The 23,430-nt window shown below is 42.9% G+C and overlaps 1 protein-coding gene across 16 annotated transcripts in view; it reads left to right on the top strand.

Moving 5' to 3' along the window:
• Positions 1 to 23,430, top strand: part of RBFOX1 (RNA binding fox-1 homolog 1) — a 1,785,930-nt gene that overhangs the window by 1,678,451 nt on the left and 84,049 nt on the right. For all 16 annotated transcript variants that reach the window (XM_045993979.1, XM_045993969.1, XM_045993978.1 and 13 more), the window contains one exon: positions 6,301 to 6,354. In XM_045993979.1, the coding sequence (XP_045849935.1) occupies positions 6,301 to 6,354 (54 nt within the window). The remainder of the gene's footprint in view (positions 1 to 6,300; positions 6,355 to 23,430) is intronic.

The following is a 23,430-nucleotide window of genomic DNA, read 5'->3' as shown; positions in this document are numbered from 1 at the left end:
ATTTGTGAGTGGTATCACTAGGAGTAACCCTTCCCATCAGTTGCGACACAACAGAAGATAATGGGGCCCTCTCCGATCCTTAACAAGGACTATGAGTGACTATGTTAAAAGGGATATTGTCACCACAAAAAGAATCAAAGAAAGGAAGGAAGGATAGAAGAGAAGGAAATGGAAGGAAGAGAAGGGAAGGGAAGGGAAGGAAAGGAGGAAGGAAGGAAGAAAGAAAGAGGCACCTGGGTGGCTCAGTCACTGGGCGCCTGCCTTTGTCTCTGGTCATGATCCCAGGGTCCTGGGATTGAGCCCTGCATTGGGCTCCCTGCTCAGTGGGGAGTCTGCTTCTCCCTCTCCCACTCCCCCTGCTTGTGTTCCCTCTCTTGCTGTGCCTCTCTCTGTCAAATAAATAAAATGTTAGGAAGGAAGGCAGGCAGGAAGGAAGGAAGGAAAGGGGCAGGGAGGGAAGGAAGGAGGGAGGGAAAGAAAGTGACTGTGAGATGATGAATATGTAAGTTAGTTTGATTTGCTGCTATCTTGCACTGTATATGTAATATCAAATCAACAAGTTGTACACTTTAAATACGTACAAATCTTAGTTGTCAGTTATACCTCAGTAAAGCTGGGAGTGGAGAAGAGAAGATAAAGCAGGTCTGGTCAAAATGAGAAAAGTTACAACTTACACTTCAAGTTACAACTTACACTTCAGCAAATACAACTTCCTAGAGCCATCACATTTGAGGTCGTCTTCACATGGTGAAATATCACTGTCAGCGCCAGGGTCACACTTGTGCGTTCCGTCAGTCACCTGCTGGACAAGAGCTTAAGCAGCCACACAATTTCCAGTGATGAGTAAGACCAGATCCTAAACTCCAGCGGGCTCTGTTATACCATCATCAAGGCGTTACATTTCCTAGGACATTTGAGCTTGGCTATGAGAGAAGACTGTAGAATGACATCCAGGGTTCTGCAAACACTATCCATCAGAGAGCTTCCCGAAGAGGGAGCTGGGCTACTTCTGTCTTGCTGATTCCTCCCCAGGACAGCAGCCCTCAGACCAGAGCTGGGGCTCGTTGTACTCTCTGCAGATCAGATGTTTGCCCTGTAAAACAAGGTGCGAACCAGATTCTCTGGGATTCTGTGGATGTTGGATGTGGTTTTTTGGTTTTTTGGTTTTTGGTTTTTTTTTTTCTCAGACAGCTTAGGAAGGATAAAAATTGGACACCCCCCCCCCAAAAAAAATCCAAGACTACTGAGAGAGAAGTAGACCTTGTATCAGCTCTGCCTTTCACTGGCGTCTGAACTACAGGCAAGTTGTGGAAACCCTCCACACATCAGTGGTCTTAAGTGGACACTGAGCTACAATGGGACCTACTCTCTGGGCTATTTGTGTTTATTACAGAGTTAAGTACTCAACCTAGGACCAGGCCTACGGAATGCCCTAAAAGTTTAATTACACAGTAATCTCAATAATAAGTAGTCATTGTGTTTCATTTTTGCTAGAGATTGTAAATTGAATGTCCTGATAGACATACTAATTTCAGGATCAAATATTCAGATGCCAGCAGAGACTAGGCAGGTAAAGTAGATACACAAACAGAGAGGGTTTGAAAAACTCACGTTCTTTTTGAACTATCTTCCATTTCCATACGAGAAAAAGCAAAATATTTCTCTATTAGAAGGAAAAGCAGGACAGGATAATAATCAAAGATTGCTGGCATTTGGCCTCTAAGCCAAATAGGGAGCATTGGGTGTCTGCGGCTAACTGGGGGCTAAGTGGTGTGATCCCTGGTCACTTCTAGCAAATTGGTCTGTGTGGGATTCGTACTCTAAAGTGGGCTATTTCTACAGAACTTGCAAGAAAACCAGAAATCCTGTATCATAATGAAATCTCAATGTTGACCATGAATATATATTGCAAAAGAAAAAAAAAAAAGTGGGTGAACCAAAAGCAGTGTGCAACTTACTTTTCATTTTGGGTGTTGCCTGGCATCTTCAGTAGATGTCTTTAGAAAGCATTGGTATGCAGTTCCAGAAACCCCTGTGGTGCATTTAAGGGCACTTTCTTGAATATGTTTCTGTGCTATCCAACCCAACAAAGCCCTAGAGAAGACATGTGCAGATTTTTTGTGTGCATATTCAGACTTGACTTTTAAAATCTAATACAGCCATAGTTAACACTGGCGAGCTTAGGCAGCGTTTTTCTACAGCAAGCTGGCAGATGACCTTTGAGAAGCTAAATTTGAGGAGGGGAGTGCTGATTTGAATGCAGCCCCTTGAGACCCAGCCATAGAGGGGGTCTCTCTGCAGAGCTCCCATGTCTGGTCTCTGCTCCATGGCCTCGTTGTATGGGCAGCCCTGAGAGGCTGGGAACAGTTGGCTTTATCAGCTGTTCTCTTTTGTTGTAAGCCTCATTGTTCGATTTAATGTCCTTGATCGAAATCTCTGAATTTGCAAGGCCTGAGGATGTACACAGGCTGCCTGAGAGCTTAAAACGGGGATCATTTTGTCCATCTTCCTGACACTGCAGGCTCCTGTCTTCAGCAGGGTTATCCTAAGGGTCTCTTCCAGGTACTGGAAGGAGTCACGGGGACTGGGAGGCTATCTGCATGTGATTTACATACATTTACATAAGCCTGCATGAGCTCTGTTAAGTCTGAGCAGGGGTGATTCTGAGGGTCTGGATCCTTACTTCCTCTGCCTCGAAGACAGTCACCCCTAACAGAGTCCTTCTTTATTAGATGTATATCAGGAAGCAGGTCACTGGAGGTTGGAAGGAGACAGAATCCTAGCCAAAACAGAATGAGCCCATTAGAAAAAGCTCTCTGTTCCTTCTGTTCCTTTAGAGCAAAACTAAGTAAATATTTATGGAGCCCTGACTATTTGCCAAATGCAGTTTTAGGGGCTGGGAATTCACATTGGACAGCACTCTTGTTCACTTTACCATTAATTTTAATGAAGGGGAATGGTTATAAAAACAGTTAAGAACAAGAAAGAAAGAAGAAAGATAAACCCAAGTAGTGTTAACAGTTATGCAGAAAACAAAATGGGCAACTGAATCAGGGTATAGCTCAAGGGGAAGGAGTGGCATTGAGTAGTCCACCCTGGGAAGACTCTGGAGACCTCCATAATATCAAGTCAACTTTGTCAGTTGCTGGGGAGAGTTCTTCAAGCACAGGGAACAGTGGATATAATCCAGAATTGATCTCGAATGATCTTGGGTGGTTTTGTAAAAATTTAAAAGCATAGTGTCACCATATTTTGGAGAAAAGGGAAACATACTATGAAATAAATGGACAGAGGTTAGGTTGTGTGGGCTTGTGGGTCAAGGATAGAGTTTGTGTTCTTCCAAGTTCAGAAGGAAGCTGTTGAATTTTGAGCAGCAGAATGGCATATCTGATCCACTCATTTAAAATGGGCTTGACCACTAGGAATAGATTGGGTAAAGGGAGGAAGGAGAACAAGAGTGGGAAGAGACGGAGTATCTTAGGACACTGTTGCTGGGTCTCAACCAGGTGAGAAATAGAAGTGTCTTGGCCTGGGATGGTACCAATGGAGAGGAATGGAAGCTGAAATGCATGGAAATGTCTTTCAATGTCTAACCAATCAGATTTTCTATAGAGTATGAGGGTAATGGGAGAATCAAGGAATTATTTATCAAGAATTTTGCTTTGAGGAGCCAAGCGGATGAGAGATGCCTTTTGCTGAAGTGGGGAGATTTGGTGAGAAGCAGGCTGCAGGGAAGGAGGGAGGAAAGAAGTTGGTTTTCATGCCTGCCTGTGGTGTGGATCAGAAACGTCTCTGGTTTCCATACATTGGAAGCAGCACTGGTTAGGAGCAGGGCAAAACCTACAGTGGTGTTCCCATGACATTGCATTTTGCTGCTCACAGGTTCCAAGTTGGTTTCTTGTGAAGGAGATCTTATCATTGACCTCTCTCAGTACTGGCAGACATGAGGTGTCACATATCTCCTAATGAGGTAGAATATTCTTTACATATTGAATAAAAGCTTTCCGTGAATAGACATGGTAAACTGGGAAGTAGTTGGTGAATAGATAGATAAGGGCATTAAGTAGCCTTCTCTGGGAAGACACTGGAGGTCTAAATAACACCAGGTAAACTTTGTCAAGAGATGATCAAGCAATCAATTGATAGATAGGTAGGTAGATGAATAGATGAAAAAGAGGCTAGAGAAAAATGATGATAGATAGATCTATCCATCTATCATAGATCTATGGACAGATAGATGGATCAATAGAAGATAGATATAGATTTGGTAGAAGACTTCAAGGAAATGAGGAGAATAAAGGCAAATGAGAGAAACATGATTTAGGATAGTCTTAGATGTTTCTAAGAAATCTGTTTTGCTGAAAAATTGAAAGACCATTGGCATAACTTGAAGTCTTTGAGAGTTCCATCAAAATTTATCAGTGGGTCCACATTCAGCTAATGATTTATCCCAGTCTTGTGTGCAGAAAGCAATATTTAAGGGAGCTAACAAGGATGTATATAAACAACAAAATATTATTTCAATAGTGACAAAAAGACCCTGTCTCCATCACTGGTAGAAGGTAGGGACGTGAGCAGAGTATAAGATGGGGATCCGAGGGATAAAGAAAAAGTGGTAAACTCATAACTTAATTATTCATTTAATATGGGTCCTTGGATACTTTGTTCACAAACTCGAGATTTCTGTGGAGGACTAGGGAAGAACATTAAATATGTCCAGATAATCCTGAACCTTTAGTTTCAAAGAGTTTGCTCTATTTTCTTCTTGATTCCAGGGACTTGAAAGGTGGACATTAGTCCACAGATCACAGAAATTGGGTATTTTCTTTTTTTAGGAAATAGTACAATTTTAATTGGTCAAACTGAAGTCCTTTTCCACATCCACAAAGCACATTTCCTGAAATGTGCCAGATCATTTTTATTTTTATATCATTATAGCAATTCCTATATGACAAGATGTGGTTAATATAACAGAGGGAGGTGTCAGTGTGTGAAGTTTCAGAAACTGTTGGGACAACACATCTCGGAATTTTTATGTCTCTTTCTGGTGATCTAAAATTGGGCCAGACGTTTCCATTAATAAGCCTCCCAGGCACGAAAGCATTGCACTTTGAAAAATCCTATCCTAAGACCATCCTGGGGGCTGTAAACTAGCAAGCTCATTCAAGTTGGATGAAAGTTCTTAGAAACAAAAAAATTCTTGGAAAGTTCTAGAAAGTTCTCTGGTTCCGCCAGGGTCCCATCTATTGAGATATTGAGCCTCTGTCTTCCTTAGGGGATCAGTAGATTGTGGCCACCTCTTGGCTGTTCTTAGGTGCATCACTTAGGTCAGATGAAAGGATATCGTATCTCTCCCTTCTTTTTTATACTAAAGGACCTCTGGTGTTTGACATTTAGCCCAAAGACACAAGGTCTTCTGCAAAAGGCAGCGTGCCTGCCCTTCTTGGTCTTTCAATGTTTTCGTAAAATTCACCAGCAGGAGCAGGAAGTAATCACCAAACCCTGAAATGTGACCCTTCTTTGGAGGTTGTTCCCTAAATGATGCCCAATGGGTATGCACATTGCACAGCCTCTCCATTTGCAAATATTCTTGTACACTCTTTTCTTGAGTAAAAGTTCCTAAGGGGACAGGATTCATTTTGCAGAAAATGTTCCATCCAGAACACTGGGAAAATTGCAGGGTTCTGTTAATCTTATACACAGGTTGTTTGAAAGTTACCTTAGATATCATGCATTGATTAAGAATTTTTATGGTTCCTGAATGCACTGAAATGTATTCCTCACTCAATCTCTAGCGGATAAATGTCATTTTCTTTGGGATGTGAAAAGCACTTCAGAATTCTCTGGGTCATAATTAGGAATGACAATTATCAGAATATGTTGCCACAAAGAATTCTGTTTATGTGAGCTTTCAAATTTTTGTGAACTTATCAGGAAGGGACATATGATGGATTATCTAGTGGTGATCCATGGAGGAAGACAAAAAAATTGAAATTATTATGGTGGTTCTAGAAAATATCGATGTGGGAGAAAATTAATTACCACAGCATTTTCAAAAAGTTCACCTGTAGCTGGTCAGTAGTTGCCATCCTATTAACTTCCGCTGGCAGGAAATCAGAAGCATAAGTCGAATTTTCGCGGTATAGGTTTCAAATCTTTTTTATGCATTCCCAAACTATATAGCCTCTAAATATAAAATTTTCAAAAAATACAACAACCGATTTGATTTGTGGTTCACTTGCAGTGATATGAGTTGTTGAACCAAATGTGATAATAATGTTTTTGTGTATTTATTTTAAGGCTGGAAATTGAATCCAGTTGTGGGTGCGGTCTACAGCCCCGAGTTCTATGCAGGTAAAGAGTTCCTCTTTGCATGGCTTCTTCTTTGTCTGTTCTAAATGTGTTTTGCCTGCCAGTAAAGAGCAGGTTTTGTAAAATAATCTGAGCCACGTAAAACCCTCTCCTAAGAAGTTCTGAAGGATTTTTTTTAAGCGAAAACAAAAGAGTTTTTAAACCCCTTAAAAAAATAAAGGGGCATCGTGCGTGTGCGTTATGCCGCCAGTACACACAGAGCTCCTTATGACATTTTACATTGATTTTGCCTCAAAAAAAACATCGAGACTTTGTTCAAGGGCACATTGAACAAACGTAGAGCTGTTCATGCCCATTTTATTTCGATCTGCCTGGATGTGTGTGTTCGCCACACGTTTCCACGTGGGGTTGCCTTTCTTTCTTCCTGGCAAAGCAGAGACTTGGCTCACTTATTCCAATAATGTGGCAGTGAGTTGAAATTGCCAAGAGAAGGCTTATTTAGAAATCGAGAAAAAAAGAAAAACAAACACAAAGAAACAAAAAGCAAAAACAAAACAACAAAAAAAAGGAGTCTTTCTTTCTCTATTAATCAGTTTTCCTTAGCAATTCCGTCTCTCTCTGCTCTGCCTTCCAGGGTAGGTCTCTCCTCTCGCCCCTTCCCCGCTACCCACCAACTACCGTTTGATCAGGAAATCCATGTAGAAAATCTGTTCAGCCCGTTCTGGGAGCAGCACCCAGTGGTGGAGATTTGGGCTCTGCTGGGCCTGTCCCTTCTGCCCGTTAGCCCCTTGCTCATTAGCAAGGCTGCATTTAACTTAGAACTTCAGTAGATTTGCCACATGGGTTCATTGAAAAGAACTTTTTCTTTGATGGGGCCCTGGCTCTTTGATAAGGAGAAATAAATGACCAGTTGCTCCAGATCCCCTCACTTTGTGACCTTTTCAAGGTAAGTCCTACCCCCTGCTTAGTCCGTTCTGGGATGCCATCTGTCATTTTCCTGATCATGGATCAACCCTAGCGTCCGACAGGAACATAGGACACTCGGATGGCTACTCTAGCAGAGTAACCAACTCAACAAAGAAAAAAAAAGGTAAATCTGGGAAGGTCCAATAGGATAGCTAAATTCTGGATTTCAGATAGGCAATATTTGTTCTTCGCTTGTGATTCTTACCATAAGCCTGGGTTAACTCCAGTGACTCTATGACCTTGAATTGGCTGTGTTGATGCTTCTGGAGGAGCAAAGTGTTTGCTATAAAACTTTCCATGATTAAATGGCGGAACCCACCTCATGAGAGGACACTTAGCACTAAGTAAGGAACATAAACACTGTACTTGGACAGCCCAGGTTCAAATCCTGGCCCTCCGACTTGCCAGCTGTGTGACTCTAGGCAAGTTACTTAACCTCTCTGTGCCTCAGTGTCTTCATCTGTTAAATGGGAGATGATAATAGTAAGAAACTCACAGGTGCTTGTTAGAATTAAATGGCTTAGTACATGAAGACTAGTACACAGCCAGCACCACATAAACGCTAGGCCAATAAAAATAAATTTATGTTCCACCTCTCTGCCGTAAGGGGAAATTTAACTGACTGTGCTGAATTCTGAGTAAACTACTAAACTAAGAGATTCTTTTCTTAATCATGAGAGGACCGGTCCTTCTGTTCTCAGCTTGTCCATTTGGGGGAAGTTAATTTCTGGGATCGGGGGCAAGGCAGTCTGTTTAGGGGCACAGATGTTGCTGGGGTCCATCCTTGTCCAAAGCTGCAAAGAAAGAACATCCCTCAAAAGGGCATGTAGGAGGCCAGCCAACGGCTCCCATGCAACAGCAGGCGCTACCCAATGGAACGGGATAGCTGGGAAGACAAGCAAGCACGTTCTCCACAAGCGTGCATGCCAGGCTGCGTGCCCGGTTTCTCCCCAGAGTAATGGGTCAAGGACAAAAAAAAAAGCCATCTGAGGAAGAGGTAGGGTATAAATGTGTCACTTGAGATAGAGAGAGGACGGAAATGTTTCTGGTCCCAAGCAGTATAGTTCCTGGCCGTCTGGCTAAAAAAAACCAAGAGAATCTCCTTTCCGTGCGATTTCAAACCTATCAGTGGGTGTTTGAGAGGACAGTAAGACAGAAGAAACCATTCAAACTGACTTATATATATGAGAATAAATGAATCAGCCTGACTTCTAGAATGTTAAAGCAGCCGTCCAGATTAGCCTTGAGCCCAGCTGCAGAAGTTAGATCATGGCACCATCAGGAAAGAATAAGTTGTAATAAAGATTAATATTTACTGAGTATTATCTGTGACCAGGCCCGGTTCTAAGCACTTTACCTAAATTAATGTATTTAAATCCTCATGGCAGTTTTCCAGATGAGAAAACTAAGGTAGGCAGAGCCCCTTAGCACCGAAGGGCTAAGATTTCAAGTCGGTAAGAAGCAGGCTCGACTCTGAAATCGAGAGCCTCTGTTCTTTACACAGGGTTAGGTGCTGTCTCTTTATTTTTTGTGAATATTGAAAGTTGTAATTCTTATGGACTCTATTCTGTGATGGTAGATCAGGCTACTGCTCTATGTCCAAGCCAGTCAAATTGAAGAAGAGGAGGGAGGTAATAATTCTGGATTTTTCCCACCATCTCCAAGGTGTCACCCTCCCCTCCCCCACCACGTCCTCCGTATTCAGACCCGGTAACGGGTTGTGTCAGGGGCGGTTTTAAGGATCCTGGACAACTAAATAATCATTTCTATGAGATGCTCCAATAACCTTAAGTCTTCAAAGAAATGGGGCATGAACAAGTAAGTGTTACTTGGAAAATCCATATGTTAGTGTTGCCGATACGGGGGCTCCCCTTACTAATTGGAAGCCTTTTCTTTTTGCCGAAATTACCTGTGCATGTAGGTAAACGGAGTCTGTGACACGTGGACATGTAGGGAAATGCTGCCAGTCCAACACTCCAGGACAATTTCTTTGAAAAACTTGAAGACCCACAGACACTGAGAATCGAGCTAGCTTAAATGGAAAGTTAGGGCACCTGTACGGACGGAGTGCACATATGCAAATGCAGGTGGGGCACGTATTCATCTCGCTTTGGAGGTATAATTACTAATGTCATCCATTTGAAGGCCCATGACTGAGGATTTCGGGGGATTCTTGGATTTCCCCAGCTATAAGCATAGTCTGGATTTATCTTGCAATTTCGAACGTGCCTCAAAGCTAAAATGAAGACCTTGTCATTGATTTGCTGTGGACATTTAGCATGCCAGCCCTGTATCTGCCTGAGATAGAAAGCCAGGCTTATTAAGCACTCCTGCATGTAGGATTTTGTATTAATGACAAATATCATAATATTCCCATAGTATAATTATCGATTTTCTGAAGCTTATGCAGAATTAACAACCCAGCCTCCAATTGTCTCCCAGAACAGGGCATGAAAAGTTCACATATTTTGTAAATTAAAATCAATATTTTCAATCTCTCCTAAAGGTAATTTTCCTAATTTAGTGGACTTTTCCCTAACATTTATTTTCTCTTTAATTATAAAATGGCAGGTTATTGATTTTCGTATATAACCTCTTGACGCCCTGAGTGCATTTTTATTGCTAACGCAAGGTGGGGGTGGAGAGGGCAGGAGCACCTCTTAATGAGGATCTTTAATTACTAGCTGAACAGTATTAATTTGCTTTGATAAATTATGACACACACTTTCCCCCGTGCACACGTTCCAGGGGAAGCATTTAGAAAGCTGTTATGAAAGGCCTTTCATTTCGGGGGGTTTGTCTGAGCTCTTACCGAGTCGTAGCCAGAAGAATGCTTACCCAGCGCCCGTCTCCAGATATGCATAAATCAACACATCCCACGAACCCACGTAAATCTTCTCCAAAGACGAGTGGGTGTTTTCCTCCAAAGCTACACAGCATTGATTATTTTGCCTACCTCTAATCATCTTCAGGCAGGCTCCTTGGGGCTTCTTCTCAAGATAAATGATTGATAAGTCAATTAAAGAAATGTCCAGGTAATCTCAAAGCCATTGTCTTGGACCATTCCACGTCAGGTTTTTTGGTTGTTTTTTTTTTTAATTGAAGACAATAAATAAGAAGTTCAGTATCTGCAAATATCTGTTCCCAGGAGCATGCTTCAAGTTACTGAGTATAATTAGAAATAGTGTCTCTAAGAATCTCAACAAGGAGGCCTCAAAGGGGGTTCTTACCGTTCCCCCGCCGTTGTGAGAAGTTCCATTACCATCTCGTATAAAGATTAAAAGAAACCGCAGTGTCTTTTAGGGAGAATCACAGTAGCTAGCCAATGAAACTGTTGATTGAAAGCAAGCACCTTTAATCTTCATACATAAGTAAAACAAAAAAAAAATAAATAACAGAAGGTTATACACCGTTGTCGACATGGGACTGACGAATGGTGAATCCATCCGTTTCTCAATTGCCAGTAAGATGGCTGCAGAGCTCACCCACGCTGTATATCATATCTGCCAACTCATTTCTGTGATTAAATATTCCATCAGTAGGGCTATAAGGCGGCAAAGCTTAACAAGATTCATAAGATGTACCACTTGAACACACATAACTCACTTCCGTGGTTGGAGAGCACCCCGCCTGCAAAGGAAAATTGGAATTGAGGTAAATTACTCCATGAGTCATGATCAATAGGGAAAAGAAAGATCTACCAATGCAATGCAGATCTAAGATACAGTTAGGTCCCGATGATAACAACCACACAATTCAAGTCAAAAGTAGGGGGATGCAGAGTACCTCAACTTGAGAACGGTAGTCTGGAGACCCTTTGATGATTAGTGGGGATTTTTTCAGTGGGGGTAAGAGAAGATGGAGGTCCTTAATTAGATTTTCCTCCTAAAAATAAACATTTCTGGTTTCAAAGCGTTGGGGGAGTCCTAAGAGAAGGATACCCCCTAGCTGCAAAGTCACATATGAAAGGCGGTCAGGTCTTAAAACTAGGTTATCCTGGGTTACAGGGACGATCAGGTAAAAGAACGTTATAGGCTGAAAAGTAAAATGAAACTATGAGATCGGTGTGATGACTAGAAGTCAGTTGGATTGATTATGTCCACCTCGGTAAAAACCTGGCCACGGACCACAGACCTTGATACCAGGCTGGGTGATGGGAGAGTGGATTGGGATCTCAACAGAAAGTTTAAAAATGAAGAGGATGGATGTAGCACTCTGTGATTGCTTATCTCGAAAGGGCAGCTGTATCTGACCTTGGATTACGCGTACAGAGGTATTGGTTTTCTATGGGCTTTTGGTCACTGTGAACCATGATTCATCTACGAATTGAGTCAAAGGGAGGTGGATGTCGGTCTCCATCCCAGGCGCTCCCCCCATTTCACTTCATGGAGTCCATTACAGCTAAGAGAATGACCTTTAGCCGCACTTTTGGATGGACTTCTTTCCAATTCCCTTCCTGCAATTTGGATACAATAGCATCTGAGAAAGAGTAAGATTGTCAGAACCTGGGGTAACGGGGGACCCTGACACAGACTGCTTTCCTTTCACTGGCCACCCTCCTAGACTTTGGGTTGGGCTTGAGATGACGTGCCCAAATGCATTTGGGGTGGCTGCCTTAGTACCCTGAAAGAATGTAATGTGGGTTGCAAATACTTGCTGCCACTCAGAGCCCCTCAAAGCAGCAGTATCCAGGCGCCCCTTGTGGCTCGAACACAGCCCATATCCACCCAGAGGACCCGCTTCGCCTAGACCCAGAGCGATGGCTCCTCGTGAACAGTGACCTTTGGCTCTGCAGTGTTTTGTATAATTTACACATCTGCCAGATTCAAATGCAGTGCACATCAGTGAACTGGAACAGAAGAGTCCAGATTTAAGTCCCCAAGCAAAGGATTTTCAGCCCAGAAACGTTCCACTTCAAAGACTTTATCTCGTACATCTGTTTACCTTCGCCTCCCCTTTTGGTTGCAATTCACTTTCCTTCTCTCTTCTCCTTTCCCCATCTGTCTTATCAGATTTCACTTCATCCCAACCCACATTTGGGCTTAATTTTTATCTGTGTCCTTCCCTGCCCCACAGAAGGAATGCAGCTCAGCTTTGATGGAAGCTGTGGGGGATTCTGATCCTCAGATAGGATCAGAACTTGATTATGCGCTAAAAATGGCACTGCCTCAATAAATTAGTTCCCATTCTATTGCATGGAAAGCCTACCACAGAGAGGTCCCTCAAGCAAGAAGTGGCAGGACAGCCCTTGTAGGAGAAGCCCCACCTCTGCAGCGTGGGAGAAAGAAGAGGTTTGAATATTCAGCTCTGGATCAATCTCATAGGGAAAGTTCTGGGCTGCCATCATTCACGCACGAGCAACTCAAAACCTCAGCAACAATAAGGCACTCTAGGCGCTGACTCTCTGCCAGGCCCTGTGCAAAACACTTTGCATCTCCTCAAATCCTCATAAAAATGTTACACCATTTTCTTCATTATAGAAATTATGAAACCAAGGTTTTCTGGAGAGTTTATCTCCTCCCTCATGTCACAGAACTAGATGTGAAAAATTGGGTTTTTTCACATAAGCATCTTTTTTCTAACCTCAGAGCCCACGTTTTCCATCACCTTGCTGTGCGGCTCCCCCAATAGGACGAGACTGGGACGTGCCCACCATGTCTCCTATCCTTGAGGTCGTAGAGGACAAAGATAATTAATAAAAATATTTTTGCCTGTGATATTATCTGCTGCATTGCCAGACTCCGTGTTGGGATCCTTGCATGTTTAGAGATTATAACTTTGGAGGATAAGTGTCAATTTCCTCATTTTGCAGATAAATGAGGAATCTAGTGATTCCTCATTTGGGTTGCTGACTTCAGAAGCTGAAGAGCTGGATCCAAATCCAAAGCCAAATTTCTGTGATTCCAAAGCCCATCCCGTTTTATTACAAGTTACCTCGCACACACAGGCTTTAGTTAATCCAATCTTGGATTAATGGTTCTTAACTGGAAGTAATTTTGCACCCCAGGGGAATTGGGCAACATCTGGAGACATTTGTCATTGTCATATCTTGGGGTGCACGGGGCTATTCACTTCTGGCATCTAAAGGGTGGGGGCCTGAGGAACCCCACAATGCGCAGGACAGCCCCCACCACAAGAATAATCTGGCTTAAAATGTTAATAATGCTGACGTCGAGCCTTGAGCTCCTGCTCAAGATGGATAAGCGTCTATAGTTGTCAAAGACAATCCAAGAACTTGAAGAGAGACATTCACCCACATGCTTCTTCTTCTGGGCATTACTCTGTGATTTTTGACTCCAGAAGGGAAAAGCATAAAGTTTGATTTCATGCTGCAGAGCTGCATCGGGGTCTCCAAGACCATCCCCAGTCTCTCTGTCTTGTTGGATGTGCTCATGGGACTCAGAAAGGCCCTTAGAGTCACAGTTCCAATTTATTACAAAGCGATACAGGTTAAAAATCAGCAAAGGGGAAGGGCATGGGAGGCGGAATCCAGAAAAACCAGGCAGAAGCCTCTGAGTGTGACTTCCACGATGTGCTTAACTTTACCGGCAATGCACCAGACAGGAGTCAGTCTGCTTCCTCGGAGGCAATCACAGGGATGCGGAGCCCCCATGTGACTGATCTCAGCTACTCAAACCTTAGGCCAAAAAGCAAAAGTAAGCCTTCCCCATAAATCACCTTGCTGCCATAAGCTATCTTATCAGACTGGCAATGCATGGCCCAAGGCCTCAGACATCCAAAAACAGTTTGATCAGGTAGAATATTCCAAGGGTGTAGAAGTCCTCTGCCAGGAGCTGTCCAAGGGCCAGTCCTGAAGACAAACCTTCTGGAGGAATGTTCAGGGTTTGAGCAACCCAGACCTACTGAGTTAACCCTTCCCTGCACAACAGAAGAAAAAGGAGGAAGAGGACAAGCATCAGAAGGAAAAGGAGCTTGCAAGCTCTGAGTATATATATAATATTAATTAATATTATATATATTAGTGGTCATGATGGTAGTGTTGAGGAGAGGAGGAGGGGGAGGGTGGTAAAAGGCAAGACATGCCACTGTGTTGGTTAGTGTTAAGAGATAAGATCAAGCTGAATTCAGTTATGAAAGAGAAAAAAGAAATGTGTGCATTTTTCGCTTCGAGCAGAGGTCTGCAAATTTTGGTAAAGGGCCAGTTTGTGAGTAGGTACAGCTGTGCGGACCTACAGTCTCCCCGACCCGCTCACCTCTGCCACTCTAATGCAGGAGTAGCCACAGACAGCGCATAAATGGGTGTGCCTGGTTGTGTCCCAGTAAAACTTTAGGGGCACAGCTATTTAAATCTCTTCTAATTTTCATGGGTCATGAAGTAGTTGTCCTCGCCCCATCCCCAGCTGTGTAAAAATGTGAAAGTCACCGCCCTCCTTCGCTGACCCTGGCTTAGAGAGTCCAGATTTGTTAACACAAAGCCACTGGGTTACACCTTGGGGAGGTTTTTTGTTTTTGTGTTTGTTTTTTGGCATTACCGTGTTGTAGCAATTACACAGTCCTGCTGGAACCCATGAGATGAGCTGCTTGTCATTCTGCCGCACCATGCTTGTCAAGGAAGGGCCAAAGAGAGAGGCTGTGTATAAAGAAGTCGCACGTATCACTGGCTTCTGTTAATTCTGTTAATTCAGTCTTTAGCTCAGAGTTACAGTGCTGAAGGCCGGTAAAGTGCCAGGCCTTGGTACGTGCTAGCAATGGGAACACCTCTTCCTTCGAGAATGCCTTAGAGCATTGAAGAATACAGACAGACCATCTTAGTGTATAATAAACGATGACACCCGCCTGCCTGCCAGAACACTGAAGAACTAACAACCCTCTCTGTATTGAGAGGTGCAAGGGTGGGGTACTAATTGGGTTTTGAGGCATAAGTAAGAGTTCTCCTGGTAAGAAAATAAAGATCTTTGTAGGAGTGAGTAAGGAGGAGTTTGGCAGAGTCCAAAGGGGTTTCTCAATCTTTATCTTCAAACTCCATTGAGAAGTACCAAAAAAAAAAAAAAAAAAAAAAAAAAAAAAAAAAAATACAGCTGCTTGATCTTCACTGGATATAGAAATTTCTGAGGCAAATCAGGTTTCCCCCAAAGGCTGAGAAATACCGATCTGTTGAGATCAGAGAGTACCTTCTAGAGAAAAGTTGTAAAAGACCGGACAGTGCTGTATAAAGGAATGCGGATTCTGGATCTCATCCTTTGAGTGGTAGTCAACCAGTGAAATCTCTGATAGAAAAAATACTTAAAAAATAATAGAAACAAGAGCACCCAGTAATGAATTACCATGTGTATCTACACCTGAAATAAATAATAGTCTTACCATGAAGACTCTTTCAAATATATGAACCCAGTCCTAAAAGACTGAAAGAGGTTAAACCAAATCAGCAACTCCTCACCCATTCCAGAGATTGGGCTCCTGACAGATCCCAGGATTACGAAACCGGTGCCTGACACCCAGTATCCAGCCCATTTCCTGTTGTGTCCCGATCTCTTCCTAGGAAAACAAATTACCAGAGACTTCAAAAAGGACACAGTTTCGTTTTTAAAAATAGGTTAACTTGTGTCGCCATTCTATTATAAACCATTTTGTTTGGAAGGTCGCGCTTTCCACATTTTAGCTTTCTTTTCAAAATTTACAGTTCAGCATTATTAGCCCAACCAATTAAGTTGTGTGTAAATAAAGACAAATTGGCCAAATATTGTTTAATCCCCTGTATGTTAATTATATGTAGATACTCCTTCTCCGAGTATCAAATGACACTGTCTTTTAAAAATGAAGTGTGGGAGGATCAACACACAGATAGTAAAATCCTACTTCAATTAACTACATTGGTGACAGTTAATGCATTTCTAGAACTTCTGTGGACCTGTTACAACCCATTACGGTCGAAATATTGGTTTATGAAAAATTAATAAAGCCAGGGGAAAATGGAACCCAGCATCTGTATTAGCTGTTCGCACCAAAAGAATCAGCCAGAATTAATTATGCTGTATGCTACATTGTAATGAGTTTTTCATTAAACAGGATACCATTATGGAAACTAAACAAGGATTATTCAGAGAATAATGCCAAAGGCTGTTTTTTGTTGTTGTTGGTTTTTTTTTTAGTTTTTTGGAGGAGATTAAATTAGTTAATGGGTTATACATTTAAACCCGACGCCGAGGTTAATCGATGCACACTTATCATTGTATTAAACCCAGTATCATTTTAAAAGCACAAACACCCCAATATCACTGATTTTCCTCTGGGGAAAAAAGATGAGTCTATTTGTGCGTTTCTAGTGCTTGTTTGATACACATGATATTGTAAAGTCTGAAACCTTTCGTATTAATTCCCTGTCATTTTTGAAAACCATTTTCACCAGCTGAAATAGTCTGTTTGCTTTCGGCCCACGAGACTGTGCGTGTGTGTGTGTGTGTGTGTGTGTGTGTGTGTGAGTTTATGGTGTGGGAAGCATGTTTAAACAAATGTATCTGATTACTCTTTGGGAGATTCGTATTTTTTACCAAAAGAGCGGGGTCAGGAGTGTAAACCTAATGTGGGATATACGGAAGGGAACTGAAGATGAAACTCTACCCCCATTCCACAAATATTTCCAGTCCCTCCTAAAATACAGTTCTGTACTAGCAAGTGAAATAGAAAAGGGGGCCCACAGGAAGCCTGTTGGGAGGGATTTTTGGACTCCTGTTGTATCTCAGAGGTTCTCGTCCCGAGGAAGGAGAGAGAGGAAGGCATTCTGGGTTCTTTGCAGAGACTTGTAAACTCCACAGATTTTAGCTAAACCACAATTTCTGATTTTTTTTGTTTTTTTGTTTTTCCCATTCCTCATACTTTGCAAACTAAAAGACTTTTAAAGGTTCTTTGGGTTTTTTTTTTAAAGATTTCTTTTTATTTATTTATTTATTTGACAGACAGAGATCACAAGTAGGCAGAGAGGCAGGCAGAGAGAGAGGAGGAAGCAGGCTCCCTGCTGAACAGAGAGCCCGATGCGGGGCTCGATCCCAGAACCCTGGGATCATGACCTGAGCCGAAGGCAGAGGCTTTAACCCACTGAACCACCCAGGCGCCCCGCAAACTAAAAGACTTTTAGAGCTGGGAGCTGAAAGGGCACTTGGAGAGGACACATCTCAGTTCTAGAGTGGTGCGCCCTCTCCCTGTCACCCTGCATGGCCCTGCCACATGGGAATGCCGGCCCAGATCCATGTGGCTCCATCCCCTGATTCCTCAAGAGAAGCGACATCTGTCTTGTGACATGAAACCTCCCCAGTTTAAATGTTGGCGACTAATTCCCAATCTTAAAATGTTCTCCATTAAATCTGTTCATTCTGTTCAGGACATGGCCAAACCCAGTAGCTCAGGAGCTATTGCTCTCCCATTCTTCAAGGAGCCATGGAACAAAATAAATCTGTAAAGTACTGTATTTTCAGATCAAAAAAATAATAATAGTTAATAGCTCATTATTATTAGTAGTAGTAGTATTGTTGAGATCACTTATTAACTACAAATTGCCTATTCCTTCCACGGAACAGATCTGATCCCTACGACAATACTCAATGAAGTAGATTTTTTTGGTTCCCATCTTATAGATGGGAAAGCCAAGTCTAGGACTTTAACTGACTTGCCCAAGGTCTAAGAAACTTAAAGTCACTGAGGCCAGAACATAAAACTAAGGGTTAACGTTCCCCAAACCCATACTTTTTCAGCAGCACTGTCAGACCTTGAAAGTTCCCTATTTTTTCCTCTCTCGTCGTTTGCTTCCTGCCTGTAGAACTGCGATCTTGCAAGTGAGATTTTCTTATCTCTAGAAGATACATCCTGCCTGGAGGCTTCCCGAGTGGGATTTAAAACCCTATCACAGATTCTTAAACCCAATCACGAGGTTCTAGCCAACATCCCTAGCCAGGAAGAGTCAGGTGTTTCAGCCAGCAGGCCATGGAGAACTGTTCAAAATGGCTCTAGGGCAAATGGGGTCAGTTGGTGGATATTTATCGCTCCACGGCTGGAGAGGATGTTGTCCAAACACCTCAAGACCAAGCATCACCATAAATGAGCCGATGTAGCTCCATGAGTGAGTCTGAGTTTTGGAGTCACACTAGGCTGGCTTGGATTTCGGTTTTGTCTCATCTTTTTCTCTCTCTGGGCCTTACTTTCCTTGTCAGTTTGGTAAAAAAAAAAAAAAAAAAAAAAAAAAATTACAATGTGTGCACACTGTACCTGGTTCAGGGCCTGAAACTCCGTGGCATCTTAATGGCCACCCCCGTTAATATTAGCTGTAACTTGACGTGCTTTACGTTGTCCCTAGCATTTTCCTGTCACTAGTTAGCAGCGTGGGCATCCCCTGGGAGCTGATTGGAAGTGGAGATTCTCATGCCCCACCCCAGACCTACTAGATGAGAATATCCATTTTAGAAGGGTCCCAGGGTAATTCAATGCCTATTAGAATTTTACAAACAAGGGCTTTAAGGTAGCCCTTATGTAAATACTAACAGCTGCAAACCTGAAGGAGATAAAACGTATTTGCATTGTTTTTGTTGTAAATTGTTTGCTTTCTGCAAATACCTTATGGGACAATTTTTTCTACTTGCTTTATTATCTTGAACAACAATGAATTAGAGATTTTTGGCAAGCATTCAAAGAACTTGTCTTTAAAATTTTTTTTGGTTGTTTTTAACAAAAAAAAAAGAAATAAATTTTTGCAAGTATTAATAAAATGATACCCTCTGAAATAATTTGTGACAGCTTTCCAGGGAGGGGCTAATGCTCTCCTAACAATCACTGCTTATATTTTCCAACAGAAAGAGGACATTAGAACAGAGGTCAGCAGACCTTTTCTGTAAAGGTCAAGATAGTGAATATTTTAGCCTTTATGGGCAATAAGGTCTCTGTTGTAACTACTCAGCTCCATCTTGCAGCATAAAAGCAGTCATAAATAATATGTAAATGAACAAGTGTGCCTGTGTTCCAGTAACTCCTTATAGATACTGAAATTTGAATTTTATGTGATTTTTCACTTTGTCACCAAATATTAGTCTTCTATGGATTGTTCTTCGACCAGATAGAAATGTAAAAAACATTCTTTAGATCACAGGCCATACAAAAAAAAGTGGTAGGCTGAATTTGGCCAAAAGACTGTAGTTTGCCTACACCTGATTTGGAAGATCAGCCTTCAGAAAATGGGTCCCAGGGATCTGTTTGGTTTGATCTGAATTCTGCACCATAAGATTTCTATCTGTGTGACCTTGGGCAAGATTCTTAAACTCTGTCTCTGGATCCTCATCTATTATAATAGCTGTGATGATAGTACCTGTCTTACAGGGTAAAGAGTAGGGAATAGTCCAAATTTAACGCCGAATGGGTTTGCTTGGCCGAATGGGTTTGCTTGGCGCCTTTTGAGTGATTAGTAAGCAATTTTTGGAATTGCTACGGTTGATGTGTTTAGTATCATATTGAGTCAACTGAATATTTTCTGTAAAAATCACTATTATTTGGGAGGCAGGAGAATAAGAGTGGCTCAAGTAAGTCATGACATTTTTTTAAAACAACAAATAATCAGGGAGAATGTTGTAGAGAGATTCTTTAGTATTCCTGCAACTTTTGGGGGATAGTCTGAAATTATGTCAAAAAGAAAAGTGAAAAGAAAAAAAAACAACCCACACAATCATGTATTTCTCTCTAACTGTTATGAAAATCAAAACTTGCTTTGTAAATTAGAATGAGAGATTATTTATACTCTATACAGATTTACTTCAGGGCTCCTTTAAATATGGGAATCCCTGGCACAATTAAAACATTCACTTTATAAGAATTAAATACACATCCAACATTTTTCTGCAACCTCTGTGCCTCAGTGGAAATCCCTCTGTATTGAAAGCTCGACCATAACCCTTCAGAGAGGCTCATCTTTCGGGCCTGTGTAAAAGCATTAAGTATTAGCTGTGAAAATATCCTTACATGGATTAGCTCAACGCCAGTCCGTGTTCAAAAATGCATAACCGCAGAAAGCATCCACAACCCATGAGGCTTTGGATAAATGTGTCCATCGGAAGCAGTAACCTTCATGGGCAGGGGGTAGTACACGGCGACCTCCCAGACCTCTGTCTCATGCCTGTGCTGTCTGGCCCTCACGTAGAACAGTGCCTCACTGATCCTCAGGGCAGAGCTCATTAGGAGGCAAGCAGGATAGGAGTCTTCTAGGGCCGCCGTGACAGAGCACCATAGGTTGGGGAGGCTTATGCAACAGAAATGTATTTTCTTACAGATCTGGAGGCCAGAAGTCCAAGCTCATGGGATCAGCAAGGTTGGTTCCTTTGGAGGCCTCTCTCCTTGACTTGCAGACGGCCGTCTTCTCCCTGAGTTCTCACAGAGTCTTTCCTCTGTGTCTCTGTTGTAATTTACTCTTCTTAGAAGAACATCGGCCACATGGAATCGGGGTCTACCCCCATGGCCTAACTTTAACCTAATTACCTCTCTAGAGATTCCATCTCCAGATACAGACACATCCCGTACGGGGTTTAGGACTTCAGAGTATGCATGAGCGTATCCACTTCAGCCCATAGCAGTGGGGCAGGAATGGATAGATAGGCTCTCTTTTGGGTGGGGAACCGAGAGGCGCTTTGCTAGGATTATGCTGCTGGTGATCCTCTGTACCTTCTTGACCAGCCCACCTCCGGAGACTTTGACAGAACAGTTAAGACCGGTAGTTACTCTTCATGTTTGCAGCGCTACAAACGGAGGCAAAATCAGTCGATCCACAAAACAGCAACAGTGAAAGGTCAGTAGGCTCTGCCTCTGCACCAGAGGTGCAGATTTCTGGCCAGCTGAGTCACGCCCTTTAGGGGGTGGAGCCTTTGAAGGAACCCATTTCAGTGCTTCCCAGTGGATTCCTAAAGTCTCACAGGCCTTGAAAACCTCCAGTGTAGGAAGGCAAGAACCCACAGCATTGAGGTTTGGGGCACCGGCTCTCCTCCGGTGTTTCTCAAAGTGTGGTTCCCCGACAACATGAAAGCTTGTTGAAAATGCAGCTCCTCAGCTCCATGCCAGACCCCTGGAGTCAGTCCAAAACTCTGGGAGTGGGACTAGCGCTCTGTGTTGGACAGATCCCCTAGGCGTACAGGTGATTATACGAACCCCCAGGGCGCTGAGGGCACCCCTTTCCGAGAGTACCATTCCTGTGAAGAAGACTTCTCTAACCCAGCTTGTTCTTCCAATGATGACCAAAGTTTTCCTCATTTTATTCTAATTTAAAAATCATTCTGTAATGATGGAAGCAGGAAAGAGCCATTGATAAAATGAGTCGTGTTCTAGGAGCCTACATAACTTTGTTTCTCACCCGGAATTTGCCTCTGACTGATGATAAAGCTTTTCGTAACCCACATCTTTGTTCTGTGCCATTTTTTCCCCATCTCTAAAGAGAGACTAATACTGTCTGACCCTTCTTATTAGGGAGGAACAAATGCATTGTAAAAATGTGCGGGGAAATAGTGCATGAATTTTTTTTTTTAATAAAATGAAAGTACTCTTTTTCCTAGTGATTACTATTACTATGAAACTTTTTTTTGTTATGACTGCAATGTGGAACAGAATTATGGAATAGACATTTTGCCAGTCATAATAGTCATGTTGCATAAACACTGTGCCAAAATTACTTATAAATTTTATGGATCTCAGCAAGCAAAGGAAATAACCATAGGGTGTCAGATTTGGGGGTCGATGCGGACTCATTCCTTTGTTCCCTTTCCTGTGTCTGTATTTGTTCCTGAACATACGAGCACTAAAAAAGACAGCGCTTCATTCTTTTCAAGGGCACATGGGGCTCAGCGGGCGTGCCCCAGAACCCACACAGTGCCTGGCACGTGATAGAGGCCAGTATACACTTGCCCAAGGAACGGCAGCCCTCGCGGGACACCTCTTCTGAGCTGAGCCCTCGTGACAGAGTAACTCTGAGATGGCCTCCTGCATTCATTCATCCTCTGCCTGTGGGGTGTTTCCCCACAGCCCTCTTTGCAGAGTCATCAGGCCTAGTGATACTGGGAAAGCTGGACCCCAGCAACGGGCTCTGCTTGCAAGGGACTCAGGATCAGCACACAGATGCTTGAAGAGGCTCAGATAACACCTGACACTCCAGAACCTTCCACAGCAGGGGTTCCCAAATCCCTGTTGGCTCTCAGAAAATTCATAAAGTGTGGTGGTTTTTCTTCATGCCTTTAATTTTTTTTTCCCCACTTAGTAGCAAGAAGAGCCTTCTTCTCCTAGTGTTCTAACTCATCTTCCTCTTGGAGCTAATGAAGTGAGTCAGCCACTCCCAGTTGCTAGGCAGTTGGGGTGTTTCTTTGACATGTTTTGTTCCTTCTTTCTTTTTTTCTTTTGATGTGTGTGTGTGTGTGTGTGTGTGTGTGTGTGTGTGTGTGTGTGTAATTCAGAAAATACAGCATGGGCCTAGTCATTCACCCTGGGCTGGCTTGGAGATCTGCCTCTTTGGTACTAAATGGAAGGGCAGACATTCAAAAGAGCCTCTCTCTTCCTCCTTTCCCTCTTGCATTCTAATTTTATTTCTTGCAAGTGCAACATGGCTGCTTGTCCAAAACCCTCTGGTTTCTCTTGTCAGGCCCCCCTGCCTCTCAGCCGAGGTCCCTGGACCCATGGGGTTGAACTCCTCTTGGATGAACCCCTCTTGGAGTTCATCTCCTCCATGGGAAGACACTCATTCGACAGATTATCACACAACACAATTTAGAAAAGCAGAGGAAAGAAGCTGAATTTGGCAGGTGGAGGCAAAGAGATCTGGTTTCTAGGAGAAGAAGTTGTAGCCGAGTCCGGAAGGGAATTTTCTGGGTTGGGGGGAGGGGGGATTCCAGGGAGAAGGATCACCCTTCATAAAGGCACAGGTGTGCAAATGCACCGTTGCTCCAGTTGGTTTGAGTCTAATCTCCTCACCTAAGAGTTGGCAGCAGAGAACAAAGTTTGGATGCTTCCTCTCCCCTGTCTGTGATAGGAATCACCCCTTTGAGGCTTCTCCCTACCCCTCAAGGGGCCAGGAATGATCCCCAGAACTGTGGGGAGTCTCCAGTTAAGAAGAAAGTGTTGGGTTGCCCCATCTGCACATGGACCTGGGCTCACCCTCTCACAGCTGGAAGATTCCCGATCCTGCCC

The sequence above is a fragment of the Meles meles genome, chromosome 21 (genome assembly GCF_922984935.1).
Source record: "Meles meles chromosome 21, mMelMel3.1 paternal haplotype, whole genome shotgun sequence".
Taxonomy (NCBI): Eukaryota; Metazoa; Chordata; class Mammalia; order Carnivora; family Mustelidae; genus Meles; species Meles meles.
This window is presented reverse-complemented; position numbering and strand designations above follow the sequence as displayed.